Source organism: Ambystoma mexicanum, chromosome 9 (genome assembly GCF_040938575.1).
Source record: "Ambystoma mexicanum isolate Mex_15411 chromosome 9, UKY_AmexF1_1, whole genome shotgun sequence".
NCBI lineage: Eukaryota > Metazoa > Chordata > Amphibia > Caudata > Ambystomatidae > Ambystoma > Ambystoma mexicanum.
The window spans coordinates 1211440523-1211467946 of record NC_090931.1 but is presented as its reverse complement, the minus strand read 5'-3'; the positions used below and the strand labels follow the sequence as shown (position 1 = coordinate 1211467946).

Here is a 27424-nt window from a genome sequence, read left to right as displayed (position 1 = left end):
CGGGCTCCGATGTTCTCCCGGGGGAGTTTTATAAAATTTATGAGGACACATAAGCCCCCTTATTAGCCCAAGTTTATCAGGAAGCTTACGACGCAGGTACCCTACCGGACACCATGCGCGAACCTGTGATTATACCGCTCTTGAAACCGGCAAAGAGGGGGACGATTGCAGCTCGTACAGGCCCCTGTCCATGCTAAATGTAGACAACAAGATCTTGACGACACTGCTGGCCAGGAGGTTGAGAAGAGTGATCCCACAGCTGATCCATCAGGACCAGACGGGATATGTAACTGGGCGCTCCATCACAGAGAATATACGCAGACTACACCACGTCATCCATAGCACCGAAGGCAGGTCAAGCAAATGCGCAGTGGCATCCCTAGACGCCACTAAGGCGTTCGATTCCATCAGGTGGGATTAGCTTCAAGCCACTATGGCCAAAATGGGAATAGGGCCAGCCTTCCGAAGATGAGTTAAGCTAATCTATACAGACCCCACAGCCAGAGTGCGCACCAATAGCACCTACTCCGAGAAATGGCATCTTCACAGAGGCACGAGGCACGGCTGTCCCCTCTCCCCCATGCTATACATCATAGCAGCTGAGCCCATTGCTGCATACCTAAAACAAGAATACGGGGATGGGGGCATTGAGATTAACGGGGTAGCCCACTTAGTCTCTATGTACGCTGACGATATGCTCCTTTACCTAAATAACCCCGAACACTTACTCCCGTACATTCTCGAAACCTTAGCGGGGTTCCACAGAATCACTGGGATCTAAATCAACCATGACAAATCCTGCCTCTTCCCCCTGGCGGCCTTGAGCGGGGTCGAAGAGGCGAGCCTCCCTAGGCTGGCATTCAAGTGGGAGACATCCTCCTTCAGATATCTAGGTGTATCTATCCGCCGAGATCCCAAGACTGAACATGCTCTGAACACAGTAAAAGCCAGAGACAGCCTAGAAAAAGCAATGATCCTCTGGGGCAGGCTACCGCTCTCAGTGGCCGGTAGAGCGGGACTACTCAAAATGGTAGCACTCCCCCGTCTCCTACATTACTTCACAAATGTCCCATACTACATCCCGCTGCAATTCTTCAGAGAACTGAATAAGCTTTGCAGGAGTTTCCTTTGGCAGGGAGGAAGGCACAGAGTGGCACTGGAGGTAATGCAGAGGCCCTATGACAAGGGGGGCTTGAAAATCCCAAATCTTGAACTATACTATCTGGCAGGCCAATTAAAGCATGTGATCCAATGAATGGCAGACGAAACGACAACAGACACCCGACTCCTACAGCCAGCGGTATCCCCGGGGCTCCTTAGAGACCTCCTCTGGACCACACCCAAAACAAAGCAGAACCACCCATACCTAATCAACCTCGGGATCCAGATTTGGAAGCGAGCCTGCAGAGCTGTGAATGCTAAAGACCCCTACTCTCCTCAGATCCCGCTGGCAGCCACAATGACCGCTAGACCTGATGGCCAGAGGATAATTAGGAACATATGGGAGCCCTGTGGGATTGCCACCCTGGGCGACCTGGCGAATGATCAAGGCATCCTACCATTTGAGGAGCTGCACGAAACCACGGGACTACCCGCAGGTCAGTTCCTTTTGCACAGAGCCGTAATAAGCACTCTCAAAACCCGATGGCCTGAGGTTGATGACTTTGAAGCTGAGACAGAGGTAGTGGAAAATATGCTGAATGCGGCTGAAGGGGGACATGAAACCTCAAGGATTTACGAGTCGCTGCTCGACGGCACAACCAGACAAGACCTTAAATGTAAAGGAAAATGGGAGCAGGAATTAGGCCTTCAGTTTGGGGACAAAGAATGGCAAGTCATGATAAACTACCACAAGAAAGTGTCCAGAAACGCCCGACTACAGCTTATACAATTCTACATCATTAACAGAGCCTACCTTAACCCAGAGGTCATCTCTAAATTTAAAGGTGCAGGAGTCACAGAATGCCCTAAATGCAGAGAACCTCGTGCTGGCATGACCCACATGTTTTGGGGCTGCCCGGCACTTCAAACCTACTGGAAGCAAATAGAGACAAAAGTGATGGAAGCAGGCATAACCTTGGACATTCAGTCTCCAAAGGCGTGCATACTGGGCAAATACACAAAAAACAAGAAGAACAGACCACTCAACAAGATGAAAGATCTGATGTACATAATGGCCAAAAGTGGCATCGCAATGGAGTGGAAGACCCCTAGGATTCCAAGCATAACACAGTGGTGGGAGGACCTCCGCAAATCGACAGCGGAAACAGGGGCCTGGGAGAATGCCCAGCGGGAACAGAAACACAACATTAGCGAAGACCTGCAGCAATGGGTATCGCTGACGGTGAAACTATTCCGCCCCCGAGAGGAAACCTCCTCTAACGAAGAAGCAAGCAGTCCACAAGGGCTCTCCAACTAAGTCGAACAATAGGGAACATGGGTTGGACCTGGGGAAGTGGGAGGGGTGGGTGGGGGGGTTCACGAAAGTTATGTTTTTTCTTTTGTATGTTACGATAAAACAATAAAATAAAAAAAAAATCTAGGCCACATGGTTTTCTTCAGTAACAGTCATGAACTAAAAATTGTAAACTTACTATATTTGTAGACTTATCCTTCAAGTATGTTCTTACAGTAATTCCCTTAGGGTCCAGTCATATCATATGAAACATATACATAGGGGAAGACACAAGCTTGAAAGACAGCAATCCTTTCTGTGCATTAAAATAATCAGTAGAGTTATCAGCACTTTGATAGTTCTGTTTTCTTATTACTATACTTTCCCTGTATATGCTCATATTTGTATACATTGTACTCAAACTACTTTCCTTAGGGTCCAGGCACATCATGTGATACATATACATAGGGTAAATAGCAGCTTTGAAACAGAGCAACCATTTGTTAGCATAAAAATAATCAGTTATAGTTATGAATTGTTTCTGCTACTACTTCTGCTTTTTTGCTTACTTCACTTTCCCTGTATATACCCATATTTGTATGTGTTTGTGTCTTTATGTTTTGTCGGTAATAATGCAATTATATAATACGTGGGTTTTATTAGCTACTTATTACATATTTCACAGTACACAAAACTGTAATAAGAAAACAGTTATTATTCAACATATCAACATTATGAATATTATACCTTCATCATGTATGCTGCACACAATGCCAATGTTTCTGCATGAGTAGCTTACTATACTGTAAAGAACTTCATAATAGAATGCTATTTAGATTAATGCCTTGTTTAATGCACTAAGTAGCTCATGATATTTATTTCAATGATAGTTGACACTTTATTCTCAACATTATAATAAGAATACCTTGCACAGACATTTCATGAAAAGTAAATGCACATGTGATGTCATCAGTGATGTCATCAATGACATTTGTGATGTCATCTTTTATGTCCTGGGTGTTAGTCTTAGCAGTGCACGGTGGTGGCGCGAGTTATGGTTGCTTAGCTTACCATAACTGGCGAATTTCAAGGGTTTTTCGGTACCATAACGTCCCTTTAACAAAGTTTTTTCACTGAATATATATATATATATATATATATATATATATATATATATATATATATATATATATATATATATATATATATATATGATACATTACTCACAGTAATCGTATTTCTGATGCTTGTATCTGCTTAGATTCACATGCTGTGCATAGGCCGACATCTAGTGGAAGCTGCGGAGTATTACAGTTTGTTTTTCGAAAGTCGAAAATGGGCGTCGACACAGGCGTGCCAGTAATACTATCCCTAGTGTGACGTCCACTGTACCCAAGATCCCTCACGCGTGTAGGATCCTCAGATTGTATTTTTTCTGACATGAGGAAGCATGAGGAGTAGCGTGAGTACAGATAATCCAAGCAGATAGACAGAAAGGTAAGACTACAAGCAACCATGCGCCTTCTCTCGGAGGGGAGGAAGGGTGGGTCGCATGTGAATCTAAGCAGATACAAGCATCAGAAATACGATTACGGTGAGTAATGTATCCCTTCTGAGGCTTGTGGAATCTGCTTAGATCACATGCTGTGCATAGATTAGCGAGCAGTACCAGAAGAAGGAGGTGGGATGTGAGAAGGGTCATGAGCAAACAGGTGTCTTAGAACCGCTTGTCCCACTTGTGTATCTGTCTTGGAATGAGTGTCAATGCAGTAATGCTGAGTAAAAGTGTGAATAGAGCTCCAAGTAGCCGCTTTGCAAATGGTGTCGAGGGGAACATTTGCAATGAAAGCCAGAGTGGCACCAATGCCTCTAGTAGAGTGGGCCCTTGGCGTAAAAGGCAGAGTCTTTTCAGAAAGAGAGTAACACAGCTGTATACAGTTGATAATCCACTTCGAGATAGCGCCCTTAGAGACGCGATCCCCCTCTCTGCCTGTAGCTACGGAGACAAACAGTTGATCTGTTTTCCTTAGCGGTCTGGTTTTATTTATATAGTATAGGACAGCCCTACGCACATCTAGGGTGTGTAGTTTCACCTCAGCCGAGCTTTGCGGGTTCTGGAAGAAAGCCGGAAGCTCGATGGACTGGTTTACATGGAACTTGGATATGAATTTAGGTGAGAACCTAGGGTGTGTGCGTAAAACCAGTTTGTCCTTGTGGATAGTAAAGAAAGGATCCTGCACTGACAGAGCCTGAATTTCACTGACCCTTCTTATGGAGGTAATGGCTACTAAGAAGGCCGTTTTATAAGTCAGGTGTTTGAGACTACTTTTATGCATGGGTTCGAATGGGGGTCCCATGAGCTTAGCTAGCACCACGTTGAGGTCCCATCCTGGCGGTGGGTTCGAAATAGGAGGGTGAAGTCTCTTTACTCCTTCCATGAAGGCTTTAACCACTGGTACTTTCCACCACTAGACCTTGTTATGGGATGTGGTGTAAGCCGAGAGGGCTGCCAGGTGTACTTTCAGCGAGTTAAAAACCAACCCTGCATCCAGCAGGTGGAGCATGTATGTCACAACGTTGGAAGGAGTGCAATCAACCGGGTTGATTTGTTTATTCTGGCACCAGATAACGAATCTTTTCCACTTATCAAAGTAACAGTGCCTTGTATTTGGTTTCCTGGACTCCTTTAGAATGTCCATACACCTCTGTGGTAATTTGAGATGTCCAAACTCTATGACTTCAGGAGCCATGCTGCTAGGTTCATAGAGTTGGGTTCCTGATGCACTGTTTGACCCTGTTGCTGGGACAGTAGGTTGTACCAGGCTGGGAGTCTGATGGGTTCGCACACCGCCATCCTGCGTAGGTGTGGAAACCATGGTTGTCTCGCCCACATGGGAGCAACTAGGATGAGCGTCATCGATTCCTTGTTCATCTTGTACACCACCTTCCTGATGAGAGGAGTTGGTGGAAAAGCGTACGCAAACATCCCTGACCAGTTCATCCACAGGGCATTCCCTTGGGAGTCCGGCTGGGGGAACCTGGATGCAAATCCTGGGCATTGTTTGTTTTCGCTTGTGGCGAATAGGTCTATAGTGGGGAAACCCCACTGAGAGAAGAGATCTTCTACTACGTCTCTGTGAAGGACCCATTCGTGTTCTTCTGGGAGGGAGTCTCTGCTTAGAGCATCCGCTATGGAATTGAGCTCCCCTGGAACATGTTGCGATGACAGGAAGATGTTCCGTCTGAGTGCCCATATCCATATTTTCTGGGCAAGCTTGGACAGATTTGGCGAACGAGTCCCCCCTTGCTTGTTCAGATAGAACATGGCTGTCGTGCTGTCCGTCCTGATCTGCACCGACAAGTTCAGTAGATGGGGCTCGAACGCCCTTAGCGCTCGGAATACTGCCAGAAGCTCTAGCAGATTGATGTGGTTCTTGGCCACTGAGTGAGACCAGAGACCCTGAGCTGTGTGGTGGAGATGGTTAGCTCCCCACCCAGTCAGGCATGCATCTGTAGTCACCACGGCTTGTACTTCGGGATCGTAAAAGTGTTTCCCCTTTGCGAGATTCTCTCTTGTCCACCAGTGTAGGCTCTGTACGAGTGTTGGCGAAACGACCACTAGATCGTCCCAATGACCACTTTCCTGAGACCACTGTTTCGCCAACCATTCCTGCATGGGACGCATGCGCAGACGCGCGTGGGGGACCAGGTAAATGCATGACGCCATCATGCCCAGTAACCGCATAGCTTTGCGTACTGTTATCTGTTGACCTGACTGATAATGCGGAATTTGCAGAAGTATATTCCGAATTCTCTCTTCCGAAGGGAAGGTCAATCCTTTCTGAGTATCTAGGATAGCTCCTAGAAACTGTTTTGAGGTGCTTGGCACCAGACTTGACTTTTTCTCGTTGATGGAGAAGCCTAATTCGTGGAGGAGGTCGATAGTCCTCTGAATGTTTGACCTGCAAATTTCTGGGGTTTCCCCCGTTATGAGCCAGTCGTCCAGATAAGGGTACACCGGGATTGCTTCCCTGCGTAGGTGTGCAGCCACCACCGCCAGTACCTTGGTGAATACCCTTGGTGCTGAAGCTATCCCGAAGGGCAGTACCTTGAATTGGTAGTGGCGACTGTCCACCTTGAAGCGCAAGTACTTTCTGTGCGCTGGGAGCATGGAAATATGAAAATAAGCATCTTTCATATCCAAGGTTGCCATGTAATCCCCCTTTTTTAGGAGGGGGATTACCTCTTGTAGCGTGGTCATACGGAATTTTTGGGGCTTGACATACTTGTTGGCAGGCCGTAAGTCCAATACTGGGCGCATTGTCAAATCTTTCTTTGGCACAAGGAAGTAAGTTGAATAGATACCCTTGTTTACCTGGTGTCCTGGGACGAGTTCTATCGCGTCCTTTTCTAGCAGAATGGCGATCTCCTCGAGAAGGATCCTTTGATGCTCTAGGGAGTGCACTCTTTGTCACTGTTTTGGTGGAGGCGTGCCACCTCCCTTGTTGGGGCTGCCTCTGCCTCTTCCACGACCTCTCTTGTTACCCCTGCCGTAACTCTGGGTAGACTGCTGGTTGTTATTCCATTGTGTACCTTGTCCCTGGGCATAGTTGCCTCTTTGTGAATTTTGGCCGCGTGGGCGACGAAAATTATTGTTCCCCCTCTGGTTAGGGGGTTTGTTGGTAAGCTGGCCAAGGGATTTGAGAGTCTCATATTCATCTTTGGCATTTTTAAGTGCGTCTTCGACCGCTTTCCCAAACAATAGGTCGGGTTCCACTGGCTTGTCTATTAAAGAAGCCTGGGTTTCTGTCTTGAATCCCGACTGCCGTAACCACGCATGTCTCTTGATAACAGTACCTTCTGCTATCAATCTCCCTGCGTTGTCAGCGGCGTCGAAAGTTGCTTTTAAAATGCAACCAGACACGGCTCTCCCCTCTGCCGAGATCCGAGCCAGCTGGCCCTTTAACGGTTCTGGAGCAGAGGCAATGAGCGCCGCGACTTCTTCCCATTGATGGCAATTGTAACTAGCCAACAGGGTGTTGGAATTCGCAATCCTTGCTTGGTAGGCGGACGTTGAGGCTACCTTTCTGCCAAACCCGTAAAGTTTTTTGCTCTCCTTGTCGGGAGGAGCTTCTGATGAAGATAAGGGCGTGCCAGCCCTTTTTCTAGTGTTGGTCACCACTAGGGAATCTGGTTTAAGATGTCCCCTTATATACAGAGGGTCAGACTGGGCTGCCCGGAAAATCTTTTCAATTCTGGGGTTGACAGCTCTGGTGAGATTAGGATTCACCAGGGAAGGATCTATTCTTCGTTGGATGGATTTGAGGATAGGGATGGTCTGAGCGACCGGTCTTCTCTCTCCTACAAACTCCTCCGCGAAGTCCCTTTCCTCCTGTACACTGTGGGTGTCGATGTGGAAGTGTTCCGCTGCTCGAGCGAGAACCTCGTTGAGGAGGGGCTGGTTATCAACTGGAGAGTCAGTAACTGGGGCTTCGCTTTGTACTGGGGAATCTACTCTGTAAATTTCCTGCTCATCTTCTCCCTCCTCCAGGTCCTCATCCTCTGCATAGTAATCTGTCCCGGTTTGTTCTTCCATAATTTCAAACTCCTGGTCCTCTTCAGGGAAAACTTGTCCCTGGTAACTGGGGAGTGGAGTAGAATATGGAGTGGAGTAAGGCTGAACCTCGAAGGGTTCAGGTCTTTCGACCCGGGGCTTTTTACTTAGCGGGATAGGATCGGAGGAGCCTGAGGGTGTGGCCCCTGGAGGGTTATATGAAAGAAAGTGTTCTGGGTTCTTATCATAAAAATCGGCCAAGGAAGACATCCTAGACATAACCCTGTCTATGTCTTCACTGGACCATTCCCTGGAACAGGGTATTACTTTAGCAGGTGATGATTTATGGGACTTTTCAAGGGTAGACTTGTGTTTACTTGTCTGCCTAGGGTGAGAGGATGGCTTTACAGGGGTGGAAGGCTGTGCTTTCCGCTGTTTCCCCCCCTCCCCGTGCGTGGAAAAAAGTTTTCCCTGTCCCTTGGAGGCCCCAGAGACTTTCGACGCCTGGCGCCGAGGGTCTGGAGAGGTATCTGTGTGCTTCGGGCGTGGGGCCTCACTGGTGTTAACCGCGGTCTCGGTATCTTGGAGCGCGGCCTGGGGGTGGAAGTCGTCTTCGTCTCCCGACGATCGAACTTCCGTTAATGTGTGTAGCGAGGCACTCTTGGCAAGAGTGGATGATTGCCTTGCGTCGTGAGGTGATCTCGATCGAGAGCGCCCAGAGGACACCGAGTCGGACCGTTCTTTTTGTGCCTCTTTCCGGGAAGTCGACGTCGTCGAGGTCCGGTTGGTCTTAGTGTGTTTAGTGTGTGTTAGGTGTGTAGCGCTTGCGTCGCCGGGGGTCTTCCCCATAGCCGCCCTGCCGGACGACCTTCCGAGGTCGGGGACCTGCGCTCGCCGGCTGTCTTTCGACGCCATAATGCCCTCGCCGTCCGAAAGTACGGCGTCGCTGCCATCGCTGAAGGCGCCCTCCGCTGCCATGGCCTCCTGCCTGGCGTGGTGGGCCCAACGCTTTGTCGAACGGTCCTTAAGTGTCTTAGGTTTAAACCTACTACACGCTCTGCAGTTCGCTTCGGGGTGATCCCTCGGCAAGCAGAGATTGCACGTGGCGTGCCTGTCGACCCAAGGGTATTTGCGATTGCACTTGGGGCAGAATTGAAAAGGGGTACCCTCCATACGCACCTTAAGGCAGCGGGCTGCTAAGTGTAGGAATATATAAAATGTAACTATATATCAAGAGTGAAGAGTATGTACCACCCCCCACTCTCCCTACTTGTAAGGGCCGAGGCCAGCGGCCTACTAGGCCCGGGCCGAGGCCAGCGGCCTTCCGAGGCCCAGATCCGTCGTGCAGCAGTCGACGGTCGATGACTTCTCCAGCCGTCGTCGAGGTTGAGGGTCGACGTTGGGGTGGGGAAGGGAATGAATAAGAATTATAATTATAATAACAGCAAAAGTATGGCTAAGGCCAGGGAACTCCGCAAGATGCTTCCGACCAGTATGGCGGAAAAAAACAATCTGAGGATCCTACACACGTGAGGGAAGGCCAGGGAAACCACCCCCCACTCTCCCTACTTGTAAGGGCCGAGGCCAGCGGCCTACTAGGCCCGGGCCGAGGCCAGCGGCCTTCCGAGGCCCAGATCCGTCGTGCAGCAGTCGACGGTCGATGACTTCTCCAGCCGTCGTCGAGGTTGAGGGTCGACGTTGGGGTGGGGAAGGGAATGAATAAGAATTACAACACAAAACAATCCGGAAAATAAGTAAAGCAATTGAATTATTGAATTCACTTATAGCAATACAGAATAGAAAACACAGGAAAAGAAGAGTTTTGGGTTTTGGCTTGTGAAAAGGTAACGCCTAGGTAAAAGTTTCCCCCTGCAAAGTTCTGAATTCACAAATGAGTAATTCTAAACAGATGTAAGTAAGCAGCAGGTATTTAGGAATGAAGAACAGTGTACAGGGTTTGAATGCAATCCTCCAACCCCAAACAAGAGAGAAAAGCGGTTTTGGAAATTTTACACTTTTAAAATGACAGGTCAAAATGGCTTTGTGAAACAAGGAGAAGTGTGCAAAAATCCTTAAATTAATAGAAATTCCAATGGGAGCAATACTAAACAGGTTCTAAGCAACATGAGCTACGATATGAGCAACAGAAAACGCTTTAATCAGGATGGAAGTTTAAGAAACACTTTGAATGGGAAAGACACGTGTGAAACTTTGCAAAAATGCAAAATTGTGCCTAAATTTCACTATACGATTTTTAATAAAAATGAGTCAAATATACTGTTTCGCAATGCGGTTTTTGGTTGTGGATGTAGCTACAGGTCTTAGGTTTAACTGAGAGTTGAAAGTCTCTAGCTATAACATTGAAGAAGTTATGCAAGTTTTAATGAGAGGCATTTTTGAAAAAAATAGAACAGAGAAAAGCAGAAATTCGGTTTTAAAAATGACAGATTGGTTTTATTTAAACTATATTAATGACTAAAAAAAAGAATGCCAACCGTGAACCTCCAGAGTTACGCACGGCCGCTTGTAACTCTTCACGTGGAGGATACTACGTTTTCTTTACGGGAATTGCTTCGGGATTGTAAACAGGGTTGCAAGAATGGTTCTGGCAAGGTTAAAGGTTCTTAAGTTAAAGGTTGAGAGATGGGTTTGGACAAGGCTAACATACTATGGGTCACTAGGATTCCTATTGATACTTACAGTCCACTGTAATTTCAGATTGGACCGTCAGGTTCTGGTCATCACGGATCGGTCTACAGGCAGCAGGGCACCTCTGGCGGAATTGGATAAGCTGGGCGGTTCTGGTCAATTGGACGCACCTCAGACTGGATTGGATTGGCCCTTCTGGTCACTGGACACTGTAGGTTAACGTGATGGCGAGTTTCAGGCGGCAAGCCTGGATAGTAGCGAGCCAAACTGGATCAGAATTATTCCCTTTGGGGTGGTTTCAGGATTTGGGCCTAGCTGAAAAGAGTTCAGCTAATGCTGAGGCCTGGGTTTTGCAAAGTAGTCTGGAATCAGGACAAGATTAAAAGTTCTGGAACAGGATGAAGAAGTCACGATCAGAGCGTCACGCGGAAATCAGGATGTAGTCAGGAATTAGTGTGTCCTGTGAAGTTCCTATATTTATCATGCCAAATGACATCACTCATTTTATGGTAGGGGCAGAATTACAAACCACACCCCCACGGCTGTGATAGGTCAGAGGCACTTGCCTCTTTCTGGTTGGAAGTCAGAAAGAGCGGTCATATTTTATGATGTGATTTGGGAATTCCCACAATGATTTGAACCACAATTTAACTTTCCCACAAATGCACATTTCTATAATTATGCCCTCTAATAAAATCAGTGAGTTATCCTGACATCTAACTCCCGTCTCAGTGAGAGCTGTCTTTGTCGTTCTGTGAAATTTTGTCAATTTTAATCAGAACGGTTTGGCCTAAAAATTCCTAATTCAGTACACTTCTGGGCAATCACCCCTAGAACACGGGTGTACAATATTATATTTGCAGCATAAATAGTTTTGCCACAATTTTTGGCTAAACGCAGAATCGCAATGGGTTCGAAAGCGGCCCACAGACCCAGAGTGGAGATATGGTGGGCGGACCTCTTGAGATGGGCGGAAGCAGAAAATGTGGTATGGTTTGAAGCTGTCACCAAGGGGGGAGAGGAGGAAGCAGGCCCCCTGATAGCCTGGAGGCAGCTGGTGACCTCAATGGCAAGCCCCCACCAGGTCAATCATGATACAGAAGACTCAGATGAATCAACGAACACAGAGATTCCCGAAAATGCTCATGTAGATGATGTGGCTGAGATGGCTCGAGTTTGTGGGGAGGGAGGTGGGAGGACGGAAAACGACACTGTATAATGTGATGTTTTGATATTGATTATGTATGTCCTAAAAAGTTACCATGGTTGATGTGTTTGTTATAAAATAATAAAAATTGTTTTAAAAAAAAATAGTTTTGCCCCAATTATACTTTTTGTGTAACTTTGGTTCCTTATGTAGTACAGGGTTCACTCACGTCTTCACAGAAAGAGCATAACATTAGATTTATAACTACCAATTTTTAGATTTGTCCTCCTTCATGTTGCAAAGTTAAAAGTTTTCAAAGCTTAAATCGCAAATAGGCATTTTAAACCACAAATATCTTTCAGCAGTTTTTTTTCTACTTTCAACTGGCAACAGCTGTCAAATTCCTTTGATCAGGGTGGGGGTCCAGAGGGAAGTTATCTGCCCCTCTCCTGAAGGGATCAGTGTTCAGCCAGCTATTGTCCTTGGCTGGGCCCCAGACAAATGTCTAATCAGTTAATTATTGTCAATATGCGAGAACCTCCTGCAGCAATTAAGCCTTCCTCTAGCAGTGGAGTGTCAACATGAAGTGTCAACTTTAATTATTTAATTAACTCCAAACTAGGTTTTGACTTTAAGATTCACTTTAAGATCTTTCATTTAAAATATATCAAAATGAACACAGTTTATAGGGGATTTTGACATTTAAAGAATTAGGCCTTACACAAAAACATGCTTTTAAACAGGTGATTTTTGCACTTCTTCATGGAAAAAGCACATTGAAACTGAATCCTTTACATCAGAGTTTCCTCTGCAGCAACATTTTATTCAGCACCAGTTCGTCATTTTAGTGCTGGGATTTGTCTATAGTCTGGAAGTAAGTATCCAGCTTTTGCTTGGAGTTTTCTCTGCTCAGCTGAAATTGTTACATGTTTCGCCATTTTTAGCCGCATTTTTCTTGTGTAACTGAAGAAATGTTGCTGGGCTGCCTTTTTCATGAAGTACATTTCTTAGCTGCTGCCAGTCAATGAGGCCCGGCTTCTCTGGCCACACTGGATCATCTGTACCCTTTTAATTTCAATGGTTCACTGGAAAATGAATGGATCTAGCTCCAAAACAGCACTTTGAAGGTTGCAAAGCTGCATTTTAAAAGGCATTTTCGGTTTTTAGCCCAATTCTGTAGCCTTGCTTCATGTTAAATTTAACATCACCTACTGGCATTCTCCTGCAGTGAGAATTCGGTCATCACCCCTACTTTGTCTGTGTGGCAGTGGTGTGCAGCCTTCTGTGATTGTGACGCATGCGCAGTTTTGCAGATTTTTGCGTGCACAGGGGTTAGCGCATCCATTTTTGGCTGTTTTCTTTCCCCATTGGTAAAGGGGTGCAGTGGGGCGCATTGGCATGGGTGAAAATATCCCACAATCGAAAGCAGTGACAGAGCTGCCAGTGAACCATGTCTCAGTAAGAGCGACATCATCAAGGTCAAAGTCTTAAATAAGGATACAGATATCAGAGGAGTGTTTAAAAGCAGAGCGAGAGTTGAGGGTAGCTAGGTGTCGCTGGTTGCCACCTTTGAAAGTCTTCTGAGAAGTGGCACAGGGATGTGGTAGGCAAGTCGTGGTGGAGAAGGGCTGGCAGATGGAGGAGAGGCAGAGAAGGGAGGAAGTTGATGAGACGGAAGATGCCTATCAAGAAGGAGGAGGTTGGGCTGAGAGCCCTGAGCCATGACAGTGCCATTCCGAGACAATAATGATGCACTTTGAGGATGGGAAGCATGCCAAGAGTACTTCCTCATCTGGTGCCACCATTAATGGCCGGCGAGGGGCAAGGGGAGAGCACTGAGACCATGTGGGTAGTTCATAGGTCTGGAGATGGAGGGACAAAGAGGATGTCTGTGACAGTCTGCCTGGAAGAAGCGTTTACGTAGGTGTCAGCGATGGGCAGGCCTGGATGGAGACCAGGAGATCTTTTTTGACTTTCTTCCTTCCAGGCTTCACAAGAGAGGTAGGATAGGTGATAGACTCGCACTTACAGTAAATAGGAGGGATCGAGAGCACCATGGAGGGAGAGAGCAGAGAGATGGAGAAAGTGAACAATGCACGACAAACTCACCAGACAGCCTAGCAGCAAGATCGTTACAGACAAGTCAGGTGCACAAGACGTCCCAGGTCGCCAAAAACAGGGTGATGCGTTGTTGCAGACACGAGAGGGGTAATGTCCCAAAGGCCAAGCACGAGAGTGTAGCGATCTTCAGAGCCTCTTGATGGTATGGAAGACGCGAGATGCTCAGTAGATGAGGAAGTTAGATTTAGTTTCATAGGAAGGGATATTCACAATAAGATAGGGAAAGTTAGGCCTTTATCTAAACCACTTTCTGTTAATAAAAATGGCTAATGTTGAGAATTACACCTCTGTGTCCGCCTCTCATTTCTGCTCCCTCACATATACTCGCTCTTAGGTAAGGATTCTGCAAAGAACTACACCTATTGCTCATGTGTTAGGCACCCAGACAGAGTCTAATCAGGGTAGAGTTGCTCTAATCCTACAGGTTAGGTGTCAAAGAGAAGGAAACAACACCACCTCCTCCACCACAAAGTCTGACAGCTTTCTTCCACTCGATGGGCTTCAATGCACAGGATCTTCACATCACACGGTAGTTTCTGCCCAGGAGGTAGGTGTACTCTTAAAATATATACTCTTGCTGCGGATGGACCTCCAGGTAGTCAGGCATGCTCACCTAACCCCAGCAGGGAATGTTGGTAGCCATAGCAATCATGTGCAGGACTCACAAGGCACGATTGTGCAAAGCCATTCAGCCATTGTTAGTGAGCATGGCAGGGACCATCCAGCGAGGCGCAACATATTAGGTTTTGCAGGGTCAAAATCAGCACTAATAAGTATAAAAAGCAGTGGTGCAAGCAGGCAACTCTGTTTAAAAATCTGAATTGTCCCCTATTCCGCCGACTTGGTTTGATCATAACATAGTTGAACCAGTCAGAGTAAATTTGATGTAAACCCCGGTATTGCTAGCTTTTTCCATAGCGGGCCTCTATCGATTCCATCAAAGTCCTTTAAAAAGTCTAGAAAGGCAGCACACCCTACTCTGCCTCAGAGTTTACAGTATTGGGACAAAATAAAGCAATGATCTAGTGTTACAAAGACACTCCTGAACCCTGCTTGGAGATGGTTCAGTATGTTACTCTCCAGGACTTAATCTACTAATCTGCATGGTTGCAATTGGGGGTCATCTATATCGCCTTTCTTAAATAACTGAACTATGACCCCAACCCTTCTACTGAGAAGGAATCTTTTCAGCTATGTCAATTGCTTCGAAGAGATTTGCAAGAATAGGAACCCACCAATCACATTTCCTGCAAATGCCTCTGAGGGTAGCCCGTTGTGGCCCGTAGACTTTCCTTATTTTGCAGGGTTCTGGCGTTGGCGGATGACGGGCTGAAGTGAGTTGAGGATCGAACCTGCGTGAGGAATAGAAGCGCCTGGAAGCACGTAAGTAAGCGCTTGTTGCCTGCTTCACGATGCACACTAACTGTCCTTTTATCTTGCAGGTACAAGTTCGGAGCTGCTGAAGGGTGCCGGAATACCCACTGGGTTCGGTGTGGGAAGGAGTACTGGCACGTGAGTAATAAAGTTACCCAATGTCTTTAAACGCACCTTCTTTTGTCTTTCAGATGCGGGATGCTGCGCCGAAGGCCTCCGGAGCGTGCAAAGAGTTGGTAAGCTTTTGTCTTTCAGATGCCGGAATGCAGTGCGAAGGCCTCCGGAGCGTGCGAAGAGTTGGTAAGCTTTTGTCTTTCAGATGCCGGAATGCAGCGCGAGGCGTTGGTGTCAGCCGATGGGCCAGGTAAGAGAAGCGCTGTCACTGAAGACCGTAATGCTAACCTGTTCTTTCTTGTCTTTATAGGTGTTGCTGAAGACTGGATTCAGGATGGTAAGCCTTTTTCCCTTAGGCCCAGGATCAGATGCAGAAGACACGATGAGCGTTCTGCTGCAGAGGATGCAGAATAACGCAAAGCAAGATTCATCCATCGGGTGTGGTTTAAATAGCCTCCTGTAGTGCTTAGGTGTCTCCTTCCACAGCCTCGCCTAGGTAAGAAAAGAGTTCCTGCTTTCCAGAAGAGTTCCAGTGTTCTGAACCTAGGGAGTGGCTCCTGCCCCACCCAACAGGAAAAGTAGTCCCAAACAGAAGAGGATTAGAGGCTCAACTGGCAGGTAAGTAAGCAGCATGGTCTGCTGCAGGTAAGTCCACCCAAGCATTATGAGCCCGGCGCTTCCAGCGCTGGGACTGGGCATATTTATGAGCCTGGTGCCACTGGCGCCAGGACAGGGTCCAAACGGTCCCAATTGGGACTGGTTGGCACTCAGAACCTGGGTTATGGGTCTGCTTCCAAGGGAGTTGGGTAAGTCCTGACCTTTTGGAAGCAGAGATCATGACACTAGCTGAACCAGATTTTGTTAACAGGACTGTTACCTCTGCCCCTTCTTTGTAAAACAAATTCCTAAAATGTGTCAGCCATCTATTTCTTTCAATATGCCCACCCTTCTGATTCCCCAACTTACCTGTAATTGTTAGTGCATACTTTCTGGCTCTTTAGAAGCCAACAAATAACTATAACTATCTCCAATCTGAACTCCCTAGACAGGACACCACCTTTTTCCTCAATGCCTGAGCAGAATACGGGTTCTCCCACATGGCCAAGACTTGGTCAAGAAGAGCCCCAATAAAGAGTAGGAGAGGTTCGGAGTCCTTTGCTGCAGGCTCCAAGATTTCAGTCAGCCTATTTGTTGTACTTTGGCACCTTGTAGGATCAGCACAAGAGCCCATGTTGCTTTCTTCATGATGCTTGAAACTGGCAAAAAGTGAGTAGATGGAGCCAAGTAGGGACAAGCAAATGAGGCTTTGGGAGAAATAGTAAGCCCACTGCCATTTGAAGGTCTAAAAGCAGGGCAAGATCTCTGCTCATGGAAAGGCTTCAACTTGTCAGTCTCAGAGTTTTCATCAGTTTCATGTTATGACCGACACCTCTTAACACATTGTTACTTAAACTATTGTTAGTCCAGGTGTCTTCATATGATACGAAATCAGCCATGGATATTTTTAGATGGCTCCACTGACTCTACACCTCTCAGTATATTCTGTAACAGCTCCATTGGATAGCACAGAGTAACTTTCTTGCTGCCACAAAGCAACTGCTGCCATACAAATCATAAGAGTAAACACTAGAGTCTGCATGCTTTCTCTCTGCAATTGCCTGATATGGCTCCACCAGGTGCTGTGGAAGTAATGCCACCTAGCAACGAAGTGACGGGAGCCCAGTAGGTGTCATCTACCTGAACTTCAACATTGGACCTAAATGATTAACTCAGCAGGCTATTTGACTTGAAGGTGGGTACAGAGAGATGGAGATAGGAAGGGCCATCAGTAAATGTGACTGTCAAAACTGTTCCATAGAGAAGGAGGATTATTATTTTTGTTTTTGGGATTTCCCGTGCCCTTCTCAAGTTGGAGCATGAATTGGACTGGCGCTTCTTGGGTCCTAATGACTTTGAAGAAGATCACTTCCTGACATTCTTTTAAGGTGTACGAGGATCTGGATTGGTGTAGTTCTTTCTTTGTGTCTACATGGGGCAAACAGCTATTTGGAGAAGTACTGGGCTGGCTCTGAACTTAATATCAGTAGCAGAACACATTTTATCAGTGTAGGGCCATAGAAGCTTTGGCTTTTTGTTCTCCTCTGGCCTTTGTGTGGTTTGTGCGATGGACTTGCAGATTGAAGTGTCATGGCTTGGCGTAATGTGATTAAGTGACTATGTAGATTGCAGTTCTGTTGCTTTGTCTTTTCACCATACGGAAGCATACCCTTCTCTGGTCTCGTTGTACCCCTATATATAACCTTTCTCTTCCAGGTATGACCAGACTTTAGATAAACCTGGTATCCCATTTTCTTTATTTTTGTGGTTGGCCTAATACAAAACATGCATTGCTGCTGGGAATCCAGAAATTTCATCTGGTGCCTGAAGTCTTGACAGAACAAAAGGATTTAAAGCCTTACATCCAGAAAAAAAACTGCAAACTTAGGACCAAAATAGTTTGCTAGGTCTAGATAGTGAACACTTGGAATAAATGGACTTAAGTCATGGACTCTGGCAGTGTACTGCTTATACCATTAGATTTTAGTCTGGCGCTAGATGCCCGTTTTAGGGCAGGCACCCGTGAGAAGAAGAATGCATTAGAAACAGGCTGATCTAATGCAATTCGGATTCACTGTTTTGGATTATTCACATTCATAAATGTACCATACAACATAAAGAGGATTGACGTTACCTTTGCTGAAGTCCTTTGAAGATCTGTACTAAAGTATCAGCAATCTCATCCACTACCTCATGGTAGTGGTAATTAAAAGCCATTTCAATATCCAGACCAACAAACTCTGTCAGATGACGATGCGTGTTAGAGTCTTCTGCCCTGAATACTGCAAATAGAAAGAGCAACAATTCACATAATATTTCCATGACAAGAAAAGTAAAATGTCTTATGTAAAGTGATGCATTGTTTTCTCAATTCGTTCTTTAAATTAGCAACCTGTTTGGAACTTTGGAGCAGCACAACAGGATAAGAGAGCAGCGTAGCAGTCATTTGGCATGTCTCCTGCATTTTAACATGTGTGTTCCCTGGCTCTTTTAGGTTCAGTTCTGCTAATATCTAACAAGAAGGTAAAGGTGATCCATTGTTGGTGATGTGCATTGGAGATATAGAGGAGTATGGGTTAAGAGTGTCAGACCTAGTAAACTTATTTCACTTGTTTGTCTATTGGAGACTCAGATGTATGAACTGTGAACCACAGTGCATGATTTCTTCCATTCGAGCAATAAGATTACTTTCCCTTTGCTTAAGGCTATTGGATGCTAGTTATTTACTGATTTTTATTTCAATAAAAAGGAGAGATTTGGTCTGTATTTAAATAGTTACAAAATCACTTGTACATACTCTCCTAGGCGAGAGAGATTTGTATTTCCCAATTGGCATTTTACCCAACTGAGCATATGGGATTTTACTACACCAGGAGTGCAGAATGAGCCAGAAGACCAGATATCTGGACAATATTGGGATACTGCGGAACTGACTGAACAGGCTCATGCACCGGGGATGCAACATGAAGAGTGTAAGGAGATGTTCAATGCTCCCACAATCACAGCAAGGGAAAGCATGATTGTCGAGGGTCCTATGCACAGATGCCACAGACAAATAAGCCAGGGAGGACTAGTGGTTAGGCAAAGGTTTAATGCAGTACCCCCTGGGAACACTACACACAACTACGACTAAAGGTATAGGCAAACCAACCTTTGGTATAAGCTTGTACTACACAGTTTTGGTAGCGTGTTGAGCAGCCAGGCTTATCTCAAGAGGGGAAATTGAGCAGTAGTAGAGTTACACAAAGATTCCCAGTTACAGGTATTCAAATAAACTCTTACACTCAAGGTTTCTTGCATAAACAATTATTAATTTATCAGTCAGTTATAAAGCCTTCTTCAGGAGGGAGTAATAGAATAGTAAAACACAAATACACTTCAATACTGTACACTCTGAGTTTCTGAATCAGACAAGACCCTTTTGGGATGGCCCACAGACACAACCTACACCCAAAGGTGACTTCAGTAACAAGGGTGCTGGGGACATTAATATCTTACCGTTGGTATTCACAACACTCTTAAAGGTTGGTAAAAGGCAAAAGGTTATTAGAACACAAGAGATCAATATTCTTAAGAAGGGCAAATACTTTCAGATCCTCAGTCATACAATTCAATAGGCTAAGCCAAAGTCAATAGTCAAAAGTCTTGTATAGGATGAAGCACTTCTGGTAAGTAAATGGAATCTTTGCACAAGTTTTTAGGAGTCTTTGATAAAAAGAAGAATCAAATGTAGGGCCACAAGCCGATTAGACTTGTGAGTTGCAGAAGTTACAAGCAGTTTCACAGTAAGACGCAAGTTCTCTTAGACTTGTTTTACAGTACCTTAGCAATGAAGAAAAGATGCAGTTGATAACTATTCCTGTGCAGCTCTGCAGATCTCACTGTTCCTGGGCCTCAGTCGTGGGGACAAGAGGGAGGACGTCTGGGGACTACTGCAATGCACTGGGACTGGCAAAAAATGCAACTGGCAACCTTCACTTTCAGTGGCTGATTCGCGTTTCAGCTCCTTGCGACCACCGCAAATACCAACAACATGGTTCCTGGCTGTAGAGGTGGGTTTTCCTTGCTTCTGGGGTCCCGCACTCTGTTGAGGGGGCTCAGGCTTGGTCAGTCCTGCTTCTTGGCAGTCCGGAGGATCTTCCAAAAGCTCTAGGCCAGTTTAAAAGCAACACGCACAATCTGGTGTTCGTCTCCCTGGCTCTACGGTTTCCAGCAGCACTCTGGAAATTCAACCAGCTCTGAGATGGATGTCCAGGTGGCTTACTTTGGAGTTGATTGGTCCCACCAACTCAAAGGGAGAAGTCATCCTTGCAGGGGCTTCTCTGTCGATGTGAATTTGGCAAGTTGGCACTGCAGCAGGGCTTCACCAGGCAAACCAACGGCCCAGGAGTTGCAGCAGGCGTCCTCTTCAAGCTCTTCTTCGGTTCCTTCATCCAGTGGTCGACTCGGCCTTCCAAGCCAAAAGACTCGACTTTTATTCAGTTCTCTCCCATTCATTCCAGCCTAGCTGTCACTCACCAAGCAGGGTGGCTGTTCTTGCCGGACAGCCAGCCAGCCAATCACCACAGAGTTCATTTTGGTCTCCTAGGAGACTAAGCACAGGGAGTTTCAGGCACCTGCCTCACTTCCTGCCTACCCCAGACACTCTGAGCCAGAGGCGGGTTTCACTCAGAAACTCTGTCAAAAGCGAAATGAATAAAGAGGCCAAACGTGGTTTGGCATGCAGGGAAACTCTCTAGAAGGACCTTTCCACAAAGACATGGAGAAAAAAGAAGACCAAGGGCCATTTTATCAAAGATGGCTCTATGCCATTTTGAGAAAGATGGCTGCCGCGGTTGCTTTTCCGGTGCCATGAACGGTCGCGGTAATAGCAAACCCCAGTAGTTCAAAACGAAACCACTGCCACCAGCCATTCAGTGAGGAAAGGGTAACATAAAACATGTTACATAAGAAGCTAGACAAAGGGGATACGAAATAACCCCTCCAGCACTCTATTGTGAGATGGTGTGTGCTGGGTCTAGAAAGTTACAATGCTAAGTAAAGTCAATTTCACTTTACTGCTCTGGGAAACGGTGGTTTATCCCAGAGAAGGTATTTAAACCTTGGCAAATCTGGAAGACTTCCCTGTGTCACTGCACTGAAGGTGCTTTGGGACACAATTGAACACCTGTATTGCTATACACCCAGTTATACATTTAGTTGGGGCCAAATGGGCAATTAAACTAACTAAAAGACTGCCAACAACTCTATTGTTCACTCAAAACCAAGAGAATGTCAAAAAAGGAGACTGGTGGTCAAAACATGGGACATGCCTATAAACCTCTTGCTACAGGCATACCTAATTTTTCAAGGCTTTTCTGAATCCATACTGTGATTGTATCAATCAGATTCATTGTGATACTGAAACTACAAATGCTTCACCCATATGCACTGAGAATACTTCCTGGCTCTCTTCATCTTTCGCTATCCTTGCACTTGCCTGTCATTGGCAGGTGTGGATTTACTAGGATATGTTGGGGTGAATAGAAAATTAGTGGAAAAACAATCCGATATCCATTCCGAATCATCTGAGAATAGACAGCCAACTTGTTTTATGTCCTAGACTTAATAGAATATGCTTTCAAATGGACCAACTTTCAGGAGAGAAGATACATACAATTTAGAGGTATATCTGGGCCTATAAAGGTGCTCCGAATGGAGGCAATAAATACTATTATTGAACCACTGATGTGAGCAATCGAGGGGCTCAGCACCACTCACCTTTTTATATATTTCAAACATATTTGAGATCTGACATCTGAAATTCTGTACCTCTGTGGCCCTGCTCCTTTACTGATCGGCCTTGCATTCACCCACAATGCAATACGTAGGGGGCATTTCAGTTTGTGAAGGATTTCCCTTTTAATTTCCATGGCAGTGATATTTGCTTATTTTTTTTCAAATTAGGAAATGTGCGCACTTTGGGCACGGAGCGAGCAGTGGGTTAATAGCTTTATAGTGCGTAGCTGAGAGCTATTCTGGAATGCTAAAACCATGAGCCATCATTAACTACCCCATTTTGCTCTGGCTCTTAAGGAGTTCATATGGGGTTCAATAGTTAGTATTCTCTGCTGCTATAACAAAAGTAGCAGAACTCAAATGTCAGATAATTGGTGTTTTAATAACCAAACTCAATGAAACTCATTTCATCTGTCCAATAAAGCTGAGATATTGAGCGAACCATCTGGTATTGAAACCTGTGACCTGCTGTTTATGAACATTTGACTGTTATTGCATGGCCAGTGTACATCACTGCGCTGGCTTTCATCACACAGTATAGAGCGTTCAATTGTACACTACAGATTGCGAACAATACTGGCATCACAATTAATGCTTTTGTCATCTTCAATTAGATCTTGTGTCTTTAAGAAAGAATGCACTGGGGTTCTACAGATGCCCTGGGCCTGGCCTGCACTGTGTAGTTTCAAAGATAAGCAAACAATCAACATTATCCTTGCAAATTTGTCTGCCCCATTTGCTTTCAGTAAAGCACTTTGGGTCTACGTGATAATTGGTTAAAGTTTGGATTTCAGTCAGTACAAGGCCTTGGCGCCATTTCTGGTAATAAAATGATGTTGAATAATTCAATTCACCCCTATATTTTGGTAATGCACAAGGGCGAGTGATCCAGGAAGATCAAACGCATAAATTCGGTCATATTTAGGGGTGCCATCCCCTCATGATGTTAACCAAGCATACGAGAGAACGGTTGCAAAAAGTATTTGCCTTCAGTAACGTGGTAAACAAACAAATTGTGGGATGTGAATCCATAGAGCACTAGAGAGTCATTTTTGGTGTCTTCACTGCCATGAAACTATAGCCTAAGAGTAACGCTAGGTGAACGCACAGTGAGTTGGTAAAGGACATACTAGCTGACTTATTTCTGATAAAATGCTTTGAAATTGGTTTGAGAATCAGTAGATGACCATGGCAACTAAAAGAGATGTTAGTAATACTTGGGGAAATTGTGCACAACAAACAGGTCCAAAACAAACCACCAACAATATACTATAAATGTTAACTTTTCCAATATATTAAATAAAAAAATATACGTAAACATCTTCACCATCATGGTGATTTTTGTTCAACAGGCCTGGTATGAGGTGCAAGAAAAACACCTTGAGAAATATTCAGAGGCTTGTGGTACAATTCAAAAATCACATTTTAAATTTAAATATATAGCTGTCCCCCATGCTACCCTTTCCATACCAACAATGTTCACCTCTATTACTTCAATTAACAAATGCCACAGACCATTTTTACTGCACTGATCCTCACCATGAGGACAATTTTATTAAAACAGAAGTTCAGGGGGAGACCACCCTGGGGTGCGTACCACATAGCCGTTTAATATGCTGTACCCCACGCGATAATAAGACTTTATGGCAGCCTCCGAGGGTCAGATGACTCGAATATGTGAACCGTGAAGACCTGGGGTGGTAGGTGACGGTACACTCATCGGGAGCTGCGGCATCAGAGGAGCCACTCCTGCACCAATCGGCTGAACGTCCTTGCCCACATCAGAAGAAGAGCCCGGTGGCCTTAAGTAGGGAGGGTGTGTCCGCCGCCCAAACAGGAGGGGGGCAACAACTTTATCACAGGAGTGCCACAGCTCTTTTGGTCGTGTAGAGAAGAGAGGCCGGGTCTTGTTTACTACCACCCGACAAACGTGGAGTGAGGCCTCGAGCCTTGGCTCGTGCCAGAGCCCCTTGGTGGCGAGACGCAGGGAAGTAACCCAAGTGTCCCGGGAAGTGTGGTGTACGGAGTGGTGAGCAATATGGTGGAAGATTCAAACCTAAAGAAGAGCCCCCGACGATGACTCTATGCAAGGCACTTTGCAACAGAGCGCGTATGCCTATTAGACCTGAACATCATCGGGAATGGATTAAATTATGTGTGGTTAACATAGATCTCAAGTGGCAGAGTGGATGCTGGCAGCTCCCCCAAGTCTGGGATTTCTGACTTGAGCAGAACACAGAGTGCCGCAAATTGAAGTAGTTGGTGACCCAATGATGGTCGGGCGGTTCAGTGGTCCACAGGATGCGTTAAGACCTGACCCAGATATTTAGCATTTTAATTGCATACACTATGCATCTTGCATTATGGTGGAGTGAAGTATGAATCACTGATATGTAAGAACAGATGGTGATTCACAGTGCACAACCTGGGCACTGGGTTTGAAAAGGTGCAACACTTACATGAGCAGAGGGTAGTTGTTGAAACCCGGCTGTAGGGCCATGTGAACCAGGCCACCACGCCCATGGTCTAGCAAGGTGAACTGTCGCTGTGACGCTGGCGCAACACCAGCTACACCCATAGACATTGGCCTCCCTTGGTAGACAGGAGAATCCTCAATCCACGTCTAGCATGAAGCAGGAAGCTGTGTTAGGGAGAATTCTCATAAATGTGCCAATTCCCTTCACCTTAGAGACCCCCAGCAACTTTGCTGGATTTTGAGGACTTGATTGTTTTACCTGGAGAGACTGTGAGCCTTTTTTCCCCACTCTCTCATGTATTTTGATGTGTGTTCTACTCTTGTGTTCTTTGATTGTGGAGCTTTAGACAACTCCATAGGCATCTTTTCATTTGTGTCACACAACACCCTCAGTGCAATGACACAGGGAAGCCTTTTAGGCTGTCCCAAGGTTTAAATACCTTCTCTAGGATAAACTACTGTTTCCCAGAGAAAGTAAAGTGAAATTGACTTCACTAGTCTTTCCAAATTCCTAGACCCAGTACACCCTATCTAACAATAGAGTGCTGGAGGGGTTACTTAGTATCCCCTGTGTCTAGAAACTCATGTAGCAGTCAAATGCTACCCTTTCCTATCGAAATGGCTGGTGGCAGTGGTTTTACAACAAACTACCATGATTTTTGCCAACTGCGAACAATGGTAGTGTTAAATCGCGGCAGCCATGTTTTTCAAGATGGCATCTGAGCCCCCTCTGTAAAAACAGGTCCCGGTCTTCTTTTTTCGCCATTTCTTTTTGGAAAGGTTTCTCTAGAGTTTGTCTCTGTGCACCAAACCAGGTTTGCGCCCTTTGTTCCCACGCCTTTGGCGGGCTTCAGGACTGAATACCGCCTCTGGCGCCTGAGTGTCTGGGGTGGGCAAGAAGTGAGGGAGGTGCCCGAAACTCCATGTGCTTAGTCTCCTAGGAGACCCAAATGCACTCTTGCGTGATTGGCTGGCTGACTGTCCGGCAAGGACAGCCACCCTGCTGGGTGAGTGGCAGCTAGGCTGGAATGAACGGGAGGAAACTGGATAAAAGGCGAGACTCTTGGCTTGGAAGGCAAAGTCGACCACTGGAACGAAAGTACCAAAGACGAGCTAGAAGAGGACGGCTGCTGCAACTCCTGGACCGTTGGTTTGCCCGGTGAAGCCCTGCTGCAGGTCCGAATCGCCAAGTTCATCTCGACAGAAAAGCCCTTCAAGGACGACCTCTCCCTTTGAGTTGGTGGGACCAATCAACTCGACAATAAGCCACCTAGCTACCATTCTCGGAGCTGGTTGTATTTTCCTCAGAGTGCTGCACGAAACCCGAATAACCAGGGCGAGGGACACCAGTTTGTGTGCTTGACTACAGCTACCGGAATTCAAGAATTGCCCTTTGCCAGCTTTTTGATCAGTCCCAGTGCAGGAGTCCCGACGTCCTCCCTCTTGTCCCCACGATTGAGGCTCAGGAACAGCGAGATCTGCAGGAACTGCCAGGAACAGAAGTCTTCAGCTGCATCTTTTTCTTCATTGTAAGGTACTGTGAAAACCCGACCGAGAGAACTTACCTCTCACTGCGAAAGTGCTTGAAACTTTGGCAACTTGTAGGCCTAGTCAGCTTGTGACACCATATGAATCTTTCTTTTACAAACTACTTCTGAGAACCTTGGCAAAGACCTTTCCGTTTAACTACCAGAACTGCCTTATCCCTTACAAGATTTTAGCCCATTGACTTTGGCCTAACCTCTTGCATTGAATTGACTGATCTGGTAAACTCAAACTATTTGCACTGTTTAAGAGTAACTAATCTTTTTATTAAACCTATGCTTTTTTGTTCCTACTTCAAATGCTCAGATTGCCATTTTGCTCCTCCCTCAAAGTAGTTTAAATGCCTCAGAACCTGACAGTGTGAAGTATTGAAGTATATTTTTGTGTGATATAGATTGCCTCCTTCTAGTGAATGTTTTATAACTGACTGTTAAATAAATTAATAAGTGTTTTACCAAGAAAACTTGAGTGAAGAGCTTGTTTGAATACGTGTACTGATAGACTTCTGTGTAACATCCTTACAGCTCACATTCCCCTCTTGAGATAAACCTGGCTGCTCAGCAACACTACCACAAAAACTGTGTAGTAGAGACTTGTACCAAAGGTTGGTTTTGCTTACACCTGTAGACCTAGTTGTGTATAGTGGTCCCAAAGGGTACTGCATACAAACTTTGCCTAACAAGCTGTCACTAAGGCAGACGTATATTTGCTTTTGGAGGAAATCCAGCTGATGAGGAGCAATGTCTAACAGTTCATGGCACAAGTGAAGGGGAGAATGGAATAGATTGAGGACAAAATGGAGGCAGTTGAAAACAACCAATTGTCAGCAGATTTAATGGAGATGAAACTTGATGCTACACTCCAAGACCTGGAAGCAAGAGAAGCAGACCTTTCCCTCAAAGATTTAGAAAACAGGGAAAGGAGATTTAACATAAGAATTATGGGGCTCCAGGAAAAGCAAGGTGAATCTGCGGCATCACTGGAAAGGTTGAAGAGTTATCGGGAGTCTACTCTACTGCCCCAGAGATGTTGAGATATCGTTTGATAGGCTACACAGGGGCGGTGGTCCTCTCAGTGACCCTCGATCAGTTGTGGGCAAAAGTCACTACTTCAACCAAAAGATGGACATACTGACAAACGCGAGAGAAAAGTGCACTGTGAAGTTTGAAGGATAACATGCTAGCATTTATCAGGACTTGTCAGCTTTAACTCTTTCCAAACGTAAGGAATACTGGGTGTTAACTCAGTGGCTCTGTGAACATGAAGCACGATACAGATGGGGATATCCATTCTCATTTTGCTTTGACTATCAACAAGTGGATTATCAAATAATGTCAGCAGATGAGGCAGAGGGCGTCTTAAAAAAAACCTGAGAGGGGGCAGCCAGGAAACTAATTCAGTGGATCCACAGATGACGCCTTCGATTGGCAGATGTTCAAAATATCAGCCGAGGAGAGGTTGACAGAATGAATCAAGAACATTTTGGAAACTGAACACCCCCATGGGCCATAGTTATTCAAGCCAAAATTATCGGAGTATTGCTAGACAGATAAACGTGTAGGCCATATCATAACTGAGGAGGTTGGGTGGGGGGGGGGGGGCAGAGTGAGAATACCAAGCGATTCATATACCAGCCGGTTCACATGCTAAGTGGAAATGGCTAAGATGTCTGGA

General features: G+C 45.7%; 1 protein-coding gene across 1 annotated transcript in view; it reads right to left on the bottom strand.

The window, feature by feature from the left end:
• DARS1 (aspartyl-tRNA synthetase 1) overlaps nucleotides 1-27424 on the bottom strand; it is a 985274-nt gene that overhangs the window by 138514 nt on the left and 819336 nt on the right. Inside the window, exon 12 of the mRNA XM_069616538.1 lies at nucleotides 18086-18233. Within this exon, the coding sequence (XP_069472639.1) occupies nucleotides 18086-18233 (148 nt within the window). The remainder of the gene's footprint in view (nucleotides 1-18085; nucleotides 18234-27424) is intronic.